Source organism: Nelumbo nucifera, chromosome 3 (assembly GCF_055504915.1).
Source record: "Nelumbo nucifera cultivar China Antique chromosome 3, China Antique-T2T, whole genome shotgun sequence".
In the NCBI taxonomy this organism is placed as follows: Eukaryota; Viridiplantae; Streptophyta; class Magnoliopsida; order Proteales; family Nelumbonaceae; genus Nelumbo; species Nelumbo nucifera.
The window spans coordinates 8,465,091-8,480,852 of record NC_142651.1 but is presented as its reverse complement, the minus strand read 5'-3'; the positions used below and the strand labels follow the sequence as shown (position 1 = coordinate 8,480,852).

At 37.4% G+C, this 15,762-nt stretch overlaps 1 protein-coding gene across 2 annotated transcripts; it reads right to left on the bottom strand.

Annotated features, from left to right (window-relative positions):
- Positions 1-2,571: 2,571 nt before the first annotated feature.
- Positions 2,572-7,733, bottom strand: CRK3 (cysteine-rich RLK (RECEPTOR-like protein kinase) 3). 2 transcript variants are annotated; one of them, XM_010252861.3, is made up of 7 exons: positions 6,381-7,733; positions 5,338-5,451; positions 5,110-5,249; positions 4,822-5,032; positions 4,492-4,726; positions 3,473-3,617; positions 2,572-3,374 (listed from the first exon to the last, which is right to left on the bottom strand). In XM_010252861.3, exons 1-7 carry the CDS (start codon positions 7,147-7,149, stop codon positions 3,048-3,050), a joined length of 1,941 nt encoding a protein of 646 aa, XP_010251163.1. In that variant the 5' UTR covers positions 7,150-7,733; the 3' UTR covers positions 2,572-3,047. The 2 variants fall into 2 exon arrangements, with proteins under 2 accessions (XP_010251163.1, XP_088757700.1); XM_088901574.1 differs by lacking the exons at positions 2,572-3,374; positions 3,473-3,617 and having other exon boundaries at positions 4,355-4,726; positions 6,381-7,679.
- Positions 7,734-15,762: the final 8,029 nt, after the last annotated feature.

Genomic DNA, 15,762 nt, shown 5'->3' with positions numbered 1-15,762 from the left:
GAACACAGACGATTGTAATCTCGCTTCCTCAGACCACTAAAGGTAGAGAAACACTCGCTTCTTCACACAGACTATATTCGTTTCTTATATATATGTTCTCAATGATTGGTGAATGAATTCATCGTAGGACGAATTGGGATCTGCTCCTCACAAACCACACCTTACACGGAACTCACAGCCCCATTCCTATGAATAACAATAATACAAAGTGTGAGGTGCATTTTGTGAGCAGATACGGTCTCCCTTCAGGTTAGGACTTTCAGAAAAAATTTCTTCAAATCCTAATAGCCTAAAGAGAGATCAAAATGTGGGGACCCACGTTGGTAATGGGCTCCAAAACCGGAGCTAGATGCCATATCTGTAGGAATCGTTATGCAGGTATAGGAATGGGATCCATTTCCTGTTGTTTGGTTGTTGCATAAAAGAAGGAAAATATGAACCATTATTTTAAGGATTATTTTATTTATTGAGTGTGCTTGGTTTGATGTGACTTAATTCAAAACGAGACAGAAATTTGGGGCCAGGCCATAAGAGACATTTTATAAAAATTTGAAAATAAAAAATATTATAAAAATTTTAAAATAAATCAACAAAATAAACAGAAATTGAAAAAAAAAAAAAACTTAAATTTTTATTTTAAACGAATTTTGGTATATCCAATTGTTTATATATAAAATAATAAAATTAAATTAAAATAATACAATACAATAAAAATATATAAAATCCAAACCTAATACAGCCCGGGGGCGGTATACATAACCCGCTTGCTAGAGCAACGAGAGCCACGCCCGATTGGCAATGTGTCATCACTCGCCCACTGAGAATAGCGAGCAGCAGATCCAGAGTCAATGATTAATATATGTGTTGAACCGAAAGTGCCGGGGTGTGTATCGCGGTACATGCTATTAATAGAGACGGGACGGTGGAGGTAACATCAGTGTTTATTGGGTTCCCAACAAACTTCTATTAGTGTGGTTGGTTGGGGCTTTCAGCTTTGGTCCAGGTCGGTGTTTAAGGCTTAGGCCGACATACTTTGATGATAAGGAAAGCCCAAAAGAACAGGAGCTCTTAGGAATTTCCTATAATTAATGCGTTCATATATTTTCTTTCATGTTTTCTTTTTTCTATTCAAAGAACTTGGACCCAACTAAAGATTGTTTCACGTCAACAAACATGGCTCAGGAAGTACTGACGTATCCACTCGTGATGGGTCATGTATTCATGCATCAGCAGATCCCATCGACGTAAGATAAAGTGTGGTCTATACAATACTGTATTACAAGTGTTCTGTTGTTTGTTGTGCATTTAAAATAAGCATTATTGAATCAAGTGTAGTAGTCTCTACTCTCTACCGGAAGACGAATTAGCGATTCAAGCGGTTCAATCAATCAGGTAATAGCAGGTTAAAAACACTGATTTTGCTTGGTTTTATCTTAAACTTCAGCTTTTAATAATAAATTTAACCTCTGTTGGGGAACCATTGCATCTAGGGCCTTTACAAAGTGGAAGAGTAATGTACTATGTAGCCCCATCTGGGCAAGTAGAGCAAATATTAGACTGAAAAGGCTGAAACCGTGGAAAGAAGATATATGAAAAGAAAAACTATAATGGTGTCAAACCTAGTGTTTTCAATTCAGCATTGACCTGGTCGGTTGAACCATTTGAACCATCACCAGCCAGGATTTTAGGTCTGGTTCAGTCAAGACCTGTCAGATGGTTAAAAACCATTAAGTCCGTCAAGAACCATTCAATCCGATCAGTTTGACCATTGATCCATTCAACCCAGTGACCAGATTGCATGTTGCACATTCAATGCATGCAAATTTTCGGAAAGCCATAAATTACAATTTTCAATATTTTTTATAAATAAAAAATAAAAGCTGAATTAAAAAACATAAATTAAATACAAAAATACATATAACATATCTAAAACATATTTATACAAAGTGGGATGGTCTGACCCATTCGACTCGGACAGTCAAACTAGTGACCCACGACCCAAATGCAAAAACAATTTAACCTCAGAGTTGGTTTTTAAAACATTGGTCAAACCGTTATTAAGGGATCGGGCAACAACTGTAACTGCAATTTCATTATACAACAAATCCTCTTCTAATTATGGTGATAATCAAAAACCAATAAATCAAACCGAATGAATGAAATGGAACTGAAAAATGTGTGTATATATATATGTTTCATATTACATATGTTTCTAATGTTATAAAATCCAAATAATCAAACTGATCAATCAATTCAGTTCAGCTTCAGTTTTGAGTTTTCCAAAAACTGATAATACCGATTCAATTCAAAAAAGAATTGCCATGGCTCAGTTAGCCGAATCGTGAGCACCCCTTCTTCTAATCCTTTTGGTACACATGCATCTGCACGCACTCATTTTGTGATATCTGCCCTCTAGCCTAAGCACACCATCTGTTTGCTGAAGTTGATAAGTGTTATGTATATATACAACATTAATCTAAGTCCCCCATAGGTTTTCTTTATATCAATAATTAAAATTTCATGGTAGCGGCTCCTCCGCTGAGAGAATGTTTGGGGTTAGAAAAATGTATATAACATTAAAATCTCAAGTTCACAACTATTGAATGCCAAAAGATTACACCAAATATTCAAAAATACAAATCAGGAAGACTTTTCACAGAGCACACATACATGTTACACCTAAGATATGTCATTTAAAATGGTTAAAATCTGAAAAAAAAAATTAAGGCGACATTCCACATTCAAATGGAACCTCTTTTTCCTAAAAATGTAAATGCTTCAACTATCCTCTATACAGCTGATTCGGAACATGGCACACTCAGCTACGAATCGTTTGGCCTGTTCAGAAGTCAACCAAGCAACAGAGAATTACCCAAAGAGGGAGAATCAGAACGTGATGCTTCTTCGCACAGTGAGTTGGTTTGAGTGAGAATGCAGACTAGCAGATCTTGGGAAGCATGTTGTCGGGATTGAGTTTTTAACTGTTAAATTCAAGTGTTGATCTGGGATCGGTCCAACTCATTAGTTATGTTCAACAGGGAAATGATTCATCTGGGTTCAATCCAACTTTCTGTCATATCATTCCCTGAAGATTGACTGTATGAATCTGGACGAGAATTGTAAGCCCCAGGTGAAATGGAAGAGGGACCAACATTATTAGAATTGAGAAATGGTGGCTGTGTTGGCTTAGGAATGTCATGGTTATCAGTGAGCATTTTCACCACCATTGACATCGATGGCCGCAATTCAGCGGAAGCTTGTGTGCAAAGTAGACCAATTTGGAGTAGCCGAGATGCCTGTTCTTTTTGAAACCTACTCGCCAGAGATGGATCAACAGCTTCATAAAGTCTAGCTGAGCCATAAAGGTTCCAAACCTGAACAAGAGCTTGATTGTTGAATAAGCCAATTCTTTGAAAAAAAAAGAGCACCATAAAAAAATATATATACGTGTGTAATAAATAAAAAGCATTACCATCTGAAGAATATTGTATGAATCCTGAGTGAAGGAACTAATCCTCTTGCCACAGACAACTTCAATTACAAGCACACCAAAACTATAAACATCTGCTTTCTCAGTTAATTTGCCACGGACAATGTACTCAGGGGCCATGTAACCTCTAACAAATGTAAATTTTGAAAGGATAAGTGTGAAAATCTTGGTAAATAACAGAACAGTTTCTGAATAGCACTAGCAATCCCATTTCAGACATATAGAAGGATGAAATAGTCAATCCAAATGTCCATCCAACGCAGGAAATACTTCAATTGGCCATATGTCCAGTTCAACCCATCCCTATGCTAATCTTATCTTGGAGCTCCCTATGGGCGAGATATACAGTGACAACTCCTTTTGCAATAACCATTTTTGAGATCATGGAGATCTATTGGACCAGAACTTACTCATAATAGGAAATCAATATTTATATACAGTCTATATTTGATTTTCTGAATTGAAAAAGATTATCAAGAAAAGCTCCAATAAATAAAGAAAAGCAGAAAGTTTGTGGCAAGAAAAGATACTAGAATTTGTTGTATACATGAAACAAGCCCCACCTCACTTACACTATGTGTCTGGCACAATAAAGGGAATAGACCTCCTTCCTCATGAACCCGACATATATATGTCAAGCAAAGCAGCTTGTCTAGGATCATTGCACTTCAAGGGGTCAACATTAGATAGGTTAATTTGTTTTATCATTTAGGCTGCGTTCAGTTGCAGTGAAAATTTCATTTGCACTAATGTAAATACATGGAAGTAGGCTGAGCGTAAATTCTGGTTTATTTTTCATTGAGATTTAACTTTGTCTTGTTTGTTTGTGAAAAGTAAAAATAGGAAGTGAAATGGTGTGGTCCCACCTCATATGCAAGAGAATGGAGGTAGGAGGAGGACTATTTGCTTGGGAGTGAAGTAGGAAGCAAGATGATGTGGTTCCCACTTTATATGAGAGAGAACAACCTACTCCAAATTAAAGATAAAATGTATACACTTACAGCGTTCCCGCAATGGCAGTGCTGATATGTGTCTTATCTTCAGGGAATAGTCTAGCAAGTCCAAAATCTGCAATCTTGGCCATGAAGTTCTCATCCAGCAATATATTGCTTAATTTGATGTCCCTATGTATAATCCTCAACCTTGATTCCTCATGAAGATAAGCCAAACCCTCAGCTGTTCCTACAATTATACTATATCTCATATCCCAGGTTAGCTGATGAGCATTTCTCTTATCTGCATTAGACAAATAGGTTCCAATTCAAAAAGGAGGATAAAGTTATAATTAACTGAAAAAAAAAAAAAAAACAGATTTGCTGGGAGAATAATACCAAACAGGTATTGAGCAAGGCTATGGTTAGGAACATATTCATAAACAAGAAGACTCTCCGGACCAGTGATACTGCAGCCTAACAGCTTTACAAGATTTTTGTGATGTACAGTGCTGATCAAATTCACTTCATTAAAGAACTGATCCACCCACTGTCTTGTATTAAAGAAAAGTCTCTTTACAGCAACAGCCTTCCCATCAGGCAAAATACCCTGTTTGACAATACCTTAAGTCAAAAGCATATTCAAAACCAACTCCCTGTGAAGAAAATTGGATAATTCAGAATTACTTTGTACACAGAACCAGATCCTCCTTCACCCAGTTTGTTGGAATTGCTAAAATAGTTTGTGGCCCTTTCAAGAATCTCATATTTGAAGTTAAGCTCAGATTTATTTACAACAGTCACCAGAGCACCAAGTTGCTTCCTCTCTGAAACAGATGAAAGATCAATGTAATTTGGATTCCAAACTATAACAAAAGGAAAGGAACCTTTAAAATATGAAGCAAAGGGTGGTACCTCTCCTACTCCTTGCAAGTTTCCTCTTCCCAAAGAAAATAACTGTTGCAACAACCATCACAACTGCCAGAACAGAAGAAACTACAGCCAGAATAGTGGCCAAATGGCGCACTCCTAATTACAATCACCATAAAATTTTGTCATTAGATGATCTACTACAAGAATTGGTGTATATATCAGGTAGAATTTAAGGAACACAAATGCAGATTAGTTGAGGTTTCACTTCAAAGATCAAAGATAACTCAAGTGTTCAAAACTTAGATTCTATTTTAGAAGTGGCTATGTTGGAAACAAGCTCAGCCATAATAGAATTCTTGTAACAAGAAAGAAGAGTTGGACTTTTATTAATAACTTACGAACAACTTAATTCAAAATTCAAATGATAGGATTTTGCGAAATTGGAATTCCGTCCAACGTAGATCATATCAACTTTTTCTTCATGAAGTGGTTCAATCTAGAAGAAGATGAAGTAAACCCAATACAATCATTACCACAAGTAAGGTGGTATTGAAAAAAATCATTGAATAAAACAGCTAAGCCGCAAGGACTTCTTGTATAGCAATTATCTGTATGGCATTTTATGCCACAATATCACAGATCTCTTCCACAAATATTAATAGATGGAAAAAGCGCATTTCATCACTATCAACTTTAGAGATCCAGAAATACTATAATGCACAGAAGTTCTATTAAAAAAAAAAACCCTAAAGACAGAGGATAGTAAACTCAGAATCTTTCATAACAACGATTAAAAGCTATTGACAATCAAACATCCCTAGAACCCATATGATGGAAGGGGAGAAAATTCCAATGCACCCTACAAAATCTCAATTAGAAACAAGTAGCAGAACTCTTATAGTGGGAAAAAAGAGAGAAAGAAAACTAAGAACTCCCCATGAATTGAACCAGCCACCAAGTACCCAAAAGAAATAACTAAACGAACATATAAATAATAAATTCTACTAGGTTTGATAGATCCCCAAAATTAAAGACAAGGCTTATGTAATCAAAGCACATGAAACATTAAACAAAAACCAACTCACCTCCATCTCCTCCAACCGCATCAGTCCCTGAATTGTTATAAAATTTGTCTGTTGAATACCTCAGGTAACAGCCAGCGTTCAATGCTCTCCCTTCTACATTAGGGAGGCAAGAATCGATTTCGGAGACAGCACTTTGCAAACAACTCCTACAAGAACTGGCATTCAAATACTCCCAGCACTGTGCCAATCCGTAAACGGTGGAGTTCCCTCGATCCACGGAACCCACAAAAAATCCATCATTTCTTGGTGCTTCAGCACTCAAATTCTTCACAAGCTCAAGAGCATTCACCCTGAAGGCCGTCCTTTTTCCACCAAAACCTGTAGTCCCACAAACAGTCCTGTCTGCTGGGCTCAAAGCTTCACCGAAGAATTCGTAGTCGTCGTACCTCAGGTAACACCCGTCGTAGAAAATTTTGCCACCTCGAGTTCCTTTTTGAAACGGAAGGCACCTGAGGACCTGGGTCTTACACTGAGCAAAGCAGAGATTACAGTCGTTCTGTGAGAGATCCTTCATGCATTCACCGAATGCATATACCGTATTGTTTCCAGTCCCCTCAACAGTTCTCGCATATCTCTGCGAAGCAATTTGTGGGGTAACGGAATCCATGGCCGCTAAGAAATTGGCAATAAAGGTCTGGCGATCGGGCGTTGCAGCGGTTCTATTGGTGCATACTAGGGCAGCCTGTGTAGCTCGAGGGTCCGAAAAAGCTGTATTGAGGAACAGCAGCAAAAAGGAGAGAAATAATACAAATGATAAAAGAGAATACATTAAAGAGGAGGGGGAAAAAAGTTACAGGGATGTTCTAAAGGATTTCTTTGAGCTTTGATAGGAATAACACGAACAGATACGTATACTTTACACAGAATAGGCCTTTGAAAGGAGAATCGCAGGCTTCTAGGATCTTGTGCCCGAAAGAGATCCCAAGATGTACAAAGAAAAATAGAGAAAAAGGCTTGTGAAAAAGAAAGTGTTAGGTCTTGAAATTGAAGTTTAAGGAATACCGTTCAGTTCTACAAAAAGAAATACTGAAGATTCAAAGAGGAATAGTGTTCTGAGCTTAGGAATCCAGAGGCAGGCAAAGAAGAAGAATTATCTCTGCAAAATCCAGATAAAAAGGGGAGACGGGCATAGAATTTTAAGGTTTACTTGCGGGTTTTGATGAGAGGGAAACAGAAAGAAGAAGAAGAAGAGGAGGAGCAGCGATCTGACTTGAATTGTCTGCACTTAAATACTTAAATATTATTATTTAATTAAAGCAACAGAGAAAGAGGAATAGAGGAGTAGGAGAAAATATTTATTGCTATATATGATTCATAGTTTGATACCAAGTTTTTAATCGATTCTCAGGCCTCAGCAGTCACCACCCCGTAAAACTTAAAGGGAAATTGTCCAAAACCCAACGTTCAAATGGACAGTTAATTTACTATTTTACCCTTATTCTGCCGCTAAAATTTTTGTTTTCTATCTTATAGTTTAACGCCATCATTATTTCCCTTTATTTCTCTCACTCCGACTCTGCCCTCTCTCTCTCTTTCCATCTCCAGAGAAGCCCCTGCCCTTTCGTACCACAGTCGAATCGCTCTTCCACGATTCTCTCCTGAACTCCAACATGAACATCGTCGAAGAAACTCCGTAGAAATCTCGTGTTTTCCGACAGCCGAAGGTAGGTTCATCCCTCACAAAGATGTCAGCTTTCCTCACCTCAACGACCAACATCTTCACGCGCAGCCCGGCAATGGAACTGCCAAGTACCTGGGCTACTTAAACCTAAACGGCAGCGGGGATCGAAATGGGAAGTTTGAATCGACGTTCTCGAACGAATTGTGTGGCGATCCCAGTTCCTAGTCGAATCCGAGCCGTCTGATCCCGCGTTGTATGCGGAGAGGCTATGGAGCAGTAAGTTCTGCTTGTTTTTCTACGGAGGAAATATTTCAGGAATCGGAGACGCGTTGCAATTCGGTTGCGTGCCGGTGGTGATTACGGAGAGTCCAATTCTGGATCTTCCGTTCATGGACGTGCTGAGATGGTCGGAGATCACGGTGTTTGTGGGGGCGGGAGGAGGGGTTGAGGGGATGAAGAAGCAACTGTATCGCACGTGCAACTGTGCAAGAGAGATAGATACGAGAGAATGAAGAATCTAGCCATGGTGGCGAGTCAGCATTTTGTTTGGAAATCGTCCCCGCAGCCGAACGATGCCTTCCACACGGTCATATATCAGCTGTGGCTGAGTCGGCATACGATTAGGTATGTGAGATGGGAGTCGATTTGATGAGAACAGTAAATGTATGTATTTGGATTATGAACAGAAAGATAGATGTTTCCAATAAATGTAAACATATTTCAACTTGATATCTCTCTCCATTAAAGGTTCTTATTTCTTGGTGTTTGAGCATCAAAAACAGCTTAGACAAATTGAGATGAGATGGAACGGAAGCACTTCTTTGGTATTTTGTTGAATTGAATAAGGCTTGAGAATGTTTGGCATCAATGCAATGCAACACACAACAAACAACTCTCTTGCAGCAGCAATCTCACCCCGCATAATAAACCCTACAATCTGGGGCGGAGGTAGGATTTTTTATTGGTGGGGTGAAAGCTTGGATAGAGGGCCAAGAGATAGAAAACATTGGGTAGAAACGCCAAAATATATGTGAAATTTAAATGACTATTATAGGGAATTTCAAGGCATATGGGGGGCCATGGCTCCCCTCCCCTCTGCCACCAATCATCATCGCATTCCAGCATACGGCATCCCTTTCAAATGTCATTTGCTTTGAATAGCCTAAATGCTGTCCAAGCCACCGCATCTCTACTGCATCTTTGAGAAAGAAAGTTTTGTTAACCATGGTGAAAATGCACTCTGGGTTGATTCTCAGTGACAAATCTTATATATGAAATAGGATTAGGCGTTTGAGGACATTTCCATTGAAATAAATATTTAACGGGCTGCTGATTCATTATTCAGGGGCAGTTTAGTCATAAAATATGCATTTAAGTTGATATGGATAACTTGGGCCATTCAACTTTAACGGGGTTCTAACGTTTGGATGTTTTAAAAAATTAATGATGGATTTAAGAGAATTCATAGAAAATGACGGTGAATTTTGGACAGTTTCCCAAACTTAAATAATAAATATCTGAAGTCAAAGGGACGGAAGCTCAGAGCAGCAACAACACCTGCGAGAGCGACTGGGCGAGAAGACTCCCGCCTTCCACCTCAGATTTCTGGGGTGGACCGGACTATAAAACTCCAAAAATTAATTTAGATTTTTTTCGTTTTTTTCTGAATTAAATTTTTGATAAAAAATAATAATTTAGGGAAAAAATAACAAACGTCGGATTTTGATCTTCATGGCATGGTCCACCTTGCCTCGAACAAGATACCAGCGAGGTGACTCAGAGATGAAGGGGATCACTGCAACTAGGTAGAGGATAGAGGGGACGGAGGAGGCAACATAGGGAGCGCGCCACGACCGGAAGATATATGCCATCCCGGAGAGTAGAGCAATTCCGGAGAAGTAGAAAGTGGACATTCCGGCAGCGCCGTGCTTGGTAGGGAGTAGACAAAGCGCTGAATTTTGCAGATACCTGGTCAAGGTGAACCTCACCGGAGTGGTTGCCGGTGCCGGAGAAGGAGAACTCGGTTGGAGGGGAGAAGAACGGGGTCAGGGGACGGCCAGTTCAAGGGGATCGGTTGAGGGGGCGGGAATGTAGAAATGAGGATTTGGGGCTAACGGGACAAGTTAACGGCCTTCCCATTAGCCCCGTACGCGGGAATGCTGATTACGTGTGAATGGACAGGTGGCGGACGTTCGGTGTGTGGGCGTTTGTGGGGCGCAGATTTGATCTGAAAAATGAAGAAGAATTCGAGCGTTGAGCGTAACTTCGCTATCGCTGAATGGTGGGACCCTGTTTACCGAAAAGAAAAGATTGTGGTATGGTGGGACCCGAAAAACACAAAGAAGGATCTCCGCGTTGCTTAATCCCGGGGGTCCGCCTCCGCGTTGAAGAGCCGAATACGCCCGTGCCAATAACTTGTCTTTTCTTCCGAATTCAAAGATGGAGGAGCCGAGTGGGTCCCAACCCAAGTATCCAACGCCATGTATCGGTGTTCAAAATGCCCGAACCGGTTTTAGCTCCGGATGATGGTACATTTGGACCGTGGCTGAACTGAACTATTTGTTGTTATTTTGTTTGGATTCGACTAATAATCCAAATTATCCAATCAATCAGTACAATCAGGTGCGGAATCCACAGCTCTTCCGTACTTTGTCTTTACGGTATCATAGAGATCTACCCATTTTGTTTTCTAAGATAAATATAATATATGGGAGGTTACAAGAATTGATCCATCTTTTACCCTTACATCTTGATGTCTTTGGAGGGCGTGCATGTTATCGTAATTTGATAAAATTCTTCCACAGTAATTATTAATGAATTAATACAGGTGAAGAATGACTAATGAACTAATATAATTAATTGGCTTTTGGTTTGGACGACGTCTTCTCGTTTTTGGCCAAGAAACAAAATGCTTTCATAATAATTGATGCATGCAATTGAGGTTAGTTTGGATGATGATTTTTCGGTTTTGGCTAAGAAACGATCAGTTAAAGAAAATGGAGAGGGGTAACGTTTAACTTCTTGGGGGTGTTGTCTGTTGTGTTCTACCTTTGAATAAGCATGGATTTTCAATGCTTATTCATTTTCATCTTTTTATAAAATCGCTGAGTCAGTTGTTATTTACTGGGATTCACGGTGGAACACGGGATCAAGTTTCTGGAGTTGGGCAGGCTAGATGAAGTGAACTTTTGTTTTGTCCTTGATAGAATGGGAGATTGAGAGGGCTTTGTTCGTTTGAAGAGATTGACTATTGATAATGCCTTCATTGGAAGCTTCCTAAATGCCATTGGTTATGTTGATCATGGATGGGTCTGGTGTTTATCAACCTCTTGGATTATTATCATAAAAAAACGGGCACTATTTGACTCCCCCTCTGAGGAGTGATTAGAATTTTTTTCATTTCTTGAGAGGAAACCATATGGAAGCAACCAGAATGTGTACGATGGGATTTTGCACTACTGTAGGAGTATCTCACACAAATCTCAATCAACAAAATCTAATCAAGGAGAATTCTTTTGCATTTCATCTTATCCTTCTTTTTTTCCTTTTTCTTCCCCATTTTTATTTCTCATGTTATTATATATCTAGGGCCCGTTTGATTCGTGATTGGAATTGGAATTGGAATCGGATTCCCTTGGAATCAGAATCGGAATGGTCTATTTCACTTGGTTGTTTGGTTCAGACTGAAATCGGAATTGGATTCCAAAAATTGCAGTAAAATGCAAAAATTACAATAATTTGTACAAATTTCAGAAAATGCATGAAAAATAAATGAAATTTGCAGAACTTGCAAAATAAGTAAACATTTTGCAAGAAAATGCAGAAATTGCAACAATTTTGCAAAAACAAAAATCAGAAAATGCATGAAAATACTAGAAATTTTGTAGAAAAATAAAAAAAAAAAATAGAGAAAATTTGCAGGAAAGTGCAGAAATTACAACAATTTTACAGAAAATGCATGAAAATATCAGGAATTTTGTAGAAATTGCAAAAATTGCAGGAAAATGCAGAAAGTACAACAATTTTGCATAAAATTATAGAAATTACAGAATTTTTGTAGGAAATTTCAGAAAATTGCATGAAAATCAGAAATTGCAGAAATTACAATAATTTTGCATAAATTTCAGAAAAATGCATGAAAATACGAGAAATTTTGCAAAAAAAAAATAGAAAAACATAAAAAGTTTTCAGGGAAAATGCAGAAATTACAATAGTATCCAATGAGTTTAACCAAATTTGGATGAGAGAGTTGTCCTAGAAATATAACCTCTACCTACAAACCTACCAAGTTCTTAGCAGAACTGAAAGAGAAATAATCTCCAAAGAATAGTAGAGAAAAATAGAGAAATAATCTCCAAAGACAAAAGTATCATCCATTCTGTGTGGCCCTGAAAACTATTATCCCCATCATGAACCTTGACTACTACTTGAAGGGGCTGAAGCCCCTTACTTAAATCCTCAGAAACGTATCCTTTATAAACACTTCCAAATCCTCCTCCACCCAACACATGATCTGGCCTAAAATTCTCTGTTATTATCTTTAGTTCATTGTAAGAGAATGCAATCAGTGGATTTGCAGCAAAATCACGTCGTAGGTCCTCAACCTCTTCAGGATTGGAAGGCAATTTCTGGCCATCTTTCCCTTCCTTCACTGATGGGACTTGGTATTTTGGAGACTCTGAAAAGACAAGATATAATTATATAAAGAAATTGAAGAAAACATGGGATAAAAAGCACAATTCACTGCTTTTCTGGAAAAAAAAAAAAAAAAAACAAGCAAAATAAAGAGAAACAGATAACAGTCTCAAAGCAGATGAAAAACCTGAAAGAAAAAATAACAACTAAACATAAAAATCTTAGTTTGCTTATGTATTTAATAATTTATTCATTATAACCTAATCAGGTAAGATGGAATCAATGTTCAATTACCTTCCATTGTTTGTGTATTTAATAATTATTACTCTACAGATTTGTTTTAGATCTGAATTGATATTGTCCGTACACATTAGGCCCACATTTCATTGTGAATTTTGTCCTACATCAAGTGCATTATAAATTAACATAAAAATCTTAGTTTTCTTATGTATTTAATAATTTATTCATTATAACCTAATCAGGTAAGATGGAATCAATGTTCAATTTGCTTCCATTGCTCTCTAGTGTGTTTCACAAATCCTGATTGATCAGATTTTTTTTTTTTTTTTTTTTTGCTTCTTGATTGGTAAGATTTTTACCTGGTGGACTCCATTGCAACACTCTTACCTGTTTACTTCTTTGGAAACCCACCACTGTTTACCAGTCTCTAATCAATTATTAAAAGGTAAATCTTTAAATTTTGTTGTCACTAAATCCCAATTCACCACTCTTATCTTTGTGAGTTCTATCACCTCCTCCATCTGTTTGTACTTTTCAAACAATGTTGCATTTCTCTTACGAGTCTGCTCTCAAAGACTGGTGGGGATGTGATGATTATCTAATTTTTAGGATTAGTATTAGCAATCGCTAATTTACACAAATATTGGATTCATACATAAGCTGCTTTCCATAAACATAAGAACTATCTATTGGTGAGAAAGAAAAAAGAAATCTGGCATTCACATTGCTAAATCCTGGACAATCACCCCATAAAGTTTAGATGAATTTTCTGGCTGGATAAAAAATATATATAGACAATCACCCCATAAAGTCAATGCTGACCTACAAAGCTTCATCTTGGACACTTGCTCATTTCTTCCTTCTAACAACTAAAACCATCCAAACAAACCTCTTACATTGACTGACAAGCAATCCATCCAAGTTCATATTCTCATAGAAATATTGCAACTCTAACTTCAACTCTTGATTAACAGCATTTGACTAATTCAAGGCTGCATATCTAAGGCACAAACTAGTGGAATTTCTCAGATTTCTTTTCTAGGAAACAAAGTACCCTCTCTCCATAAATCAATCTCTCTCCCTATGTCAAGGAAAGACAAGTTAGTTGAAATTTGAAAAGCATCCCCAGTGGAGTGCTATCTGTTCTGTGTCATCTCTCTATTCCTCTTCCAGATGTTTGGTCCGCCTTTAGAACAACTCAACTTCTTTGGAGTGTTGGAAGAAGATAAGTGCTCTAATATATGTGACAATTGACCAAAAGCACAAGTCCCCAACTATGAGCTAACGAGGTTAAGATGAGGTTGTGATTTTGGTGCCCCCATAATTCAATATACTTCAACCTGGTACCCTGTAACTTACCACATATTACATATATACAGATTACTAGGATCCACCATTGGAATAGTAAACCATAAGGCTGTACAAGTGAAAATGGCATGATTATAGTATCACATTTTTAGCTCTAAAATTTGGAAAAGAAAATTAATATACATAAAATCACCCTCATGTTTTCTTGAATTTTAGCAGCAGCCATCCTCAAACATGGCACCTACCAGATACCACTGTTTTTTCATCGAATGCCTAGATTTTTCTTTACAAACCATAGCTTCTATACCTCCATAAGCAGCAGCTTTGAAATGCTTGTACCTGCTCTCTCTATTTTAAGCCTGAATGCACCCATATGCCATCCCTATTCTAACCAATACAGTCAAAGCCCTATTATATATACTATATCCCAGTTTATATAATTTTTCCTTCTTCGAGAAAGATGAACTTCTCATATAATGGCTCTCTTCAAATGTTTCAGGTCCATGGGCATCAGGACATCTCATCAAAGAAGGTAAGCAACTAATGGCTATAAATATGGTATAATTTGATTAGAATAATAGCAGAAAATAGAAGGAAAAAAGAGAGAAGAAGATAGGAGAGAAAGAGAAGAGGAAACTAGCTTTTGAGCTCTATATAGTTCAGCCTATTAAATAGAACGAGCGAAATTTTCAGAGATTTTACCTCTCGAAAGTAGAAAAATGAGAAAAGGAATTTAACTTGCCAAATTGCAAAACAAAATCTGTTTCATCCTCTAATTTAAGGGATCATGAATCGGCTAGCATTAACTCAGAAATGAAAACAAATCAATTAAAAATAAAACTTACCTTGCTATGGTCTGGTCGGGTTTGCAGTGAAAAAACTGGGGAGTAATGAAAAAAATAAAGTGTGAGAGAGAGAAGGAGAGGAAGAAGAAGAATAGGAAATAGGAGAGAAAAAATCAACGGTGAAAACTAAAGAATAAATGTAGTGACTCCTGGAGAAACATGAAGTCCACACAAAAAGAAAATGAACAAGTAAAGGAAGTGCATAAATTTGATACAGATCAATAAAACATTTACAAATCAATAAACAGAGAAAGAGATAAAGCCCATATAAAAAGGACGAAAGTGTACAAGTGCATGAATTTGATACAGATCCCTAAACAAAAAAATAGAATTTTCAAATATCAATCACATACATTAAACCATCCATAAACAAGTATAGATAAATATTGGTGGATTAGAAGGATTTGCAAATTGCAATGGACCTAAGAAACAATAAAGATATGTAAAGATCCTTTATATGCAACGACTGTTAATTGACTGCTTTTACATAATACAGAGCATGGAAAATAACAAACCCCTGCATAGGAAATAATCTAATGACAAGCATGACATAAACACCATAAATCTTATGTAATCACCAAGCGGGGTAAAATAAGATAAACCAAATAAAAGTGAGGAAAAATAGAAAGTATCAATACATTTTGGTGTAACATATAGGGTAAATCCTAAACCACATAAATGCAAAATCTACAACATACAACAAATAAACAACTAAAATTAATTGTGTCAAAAG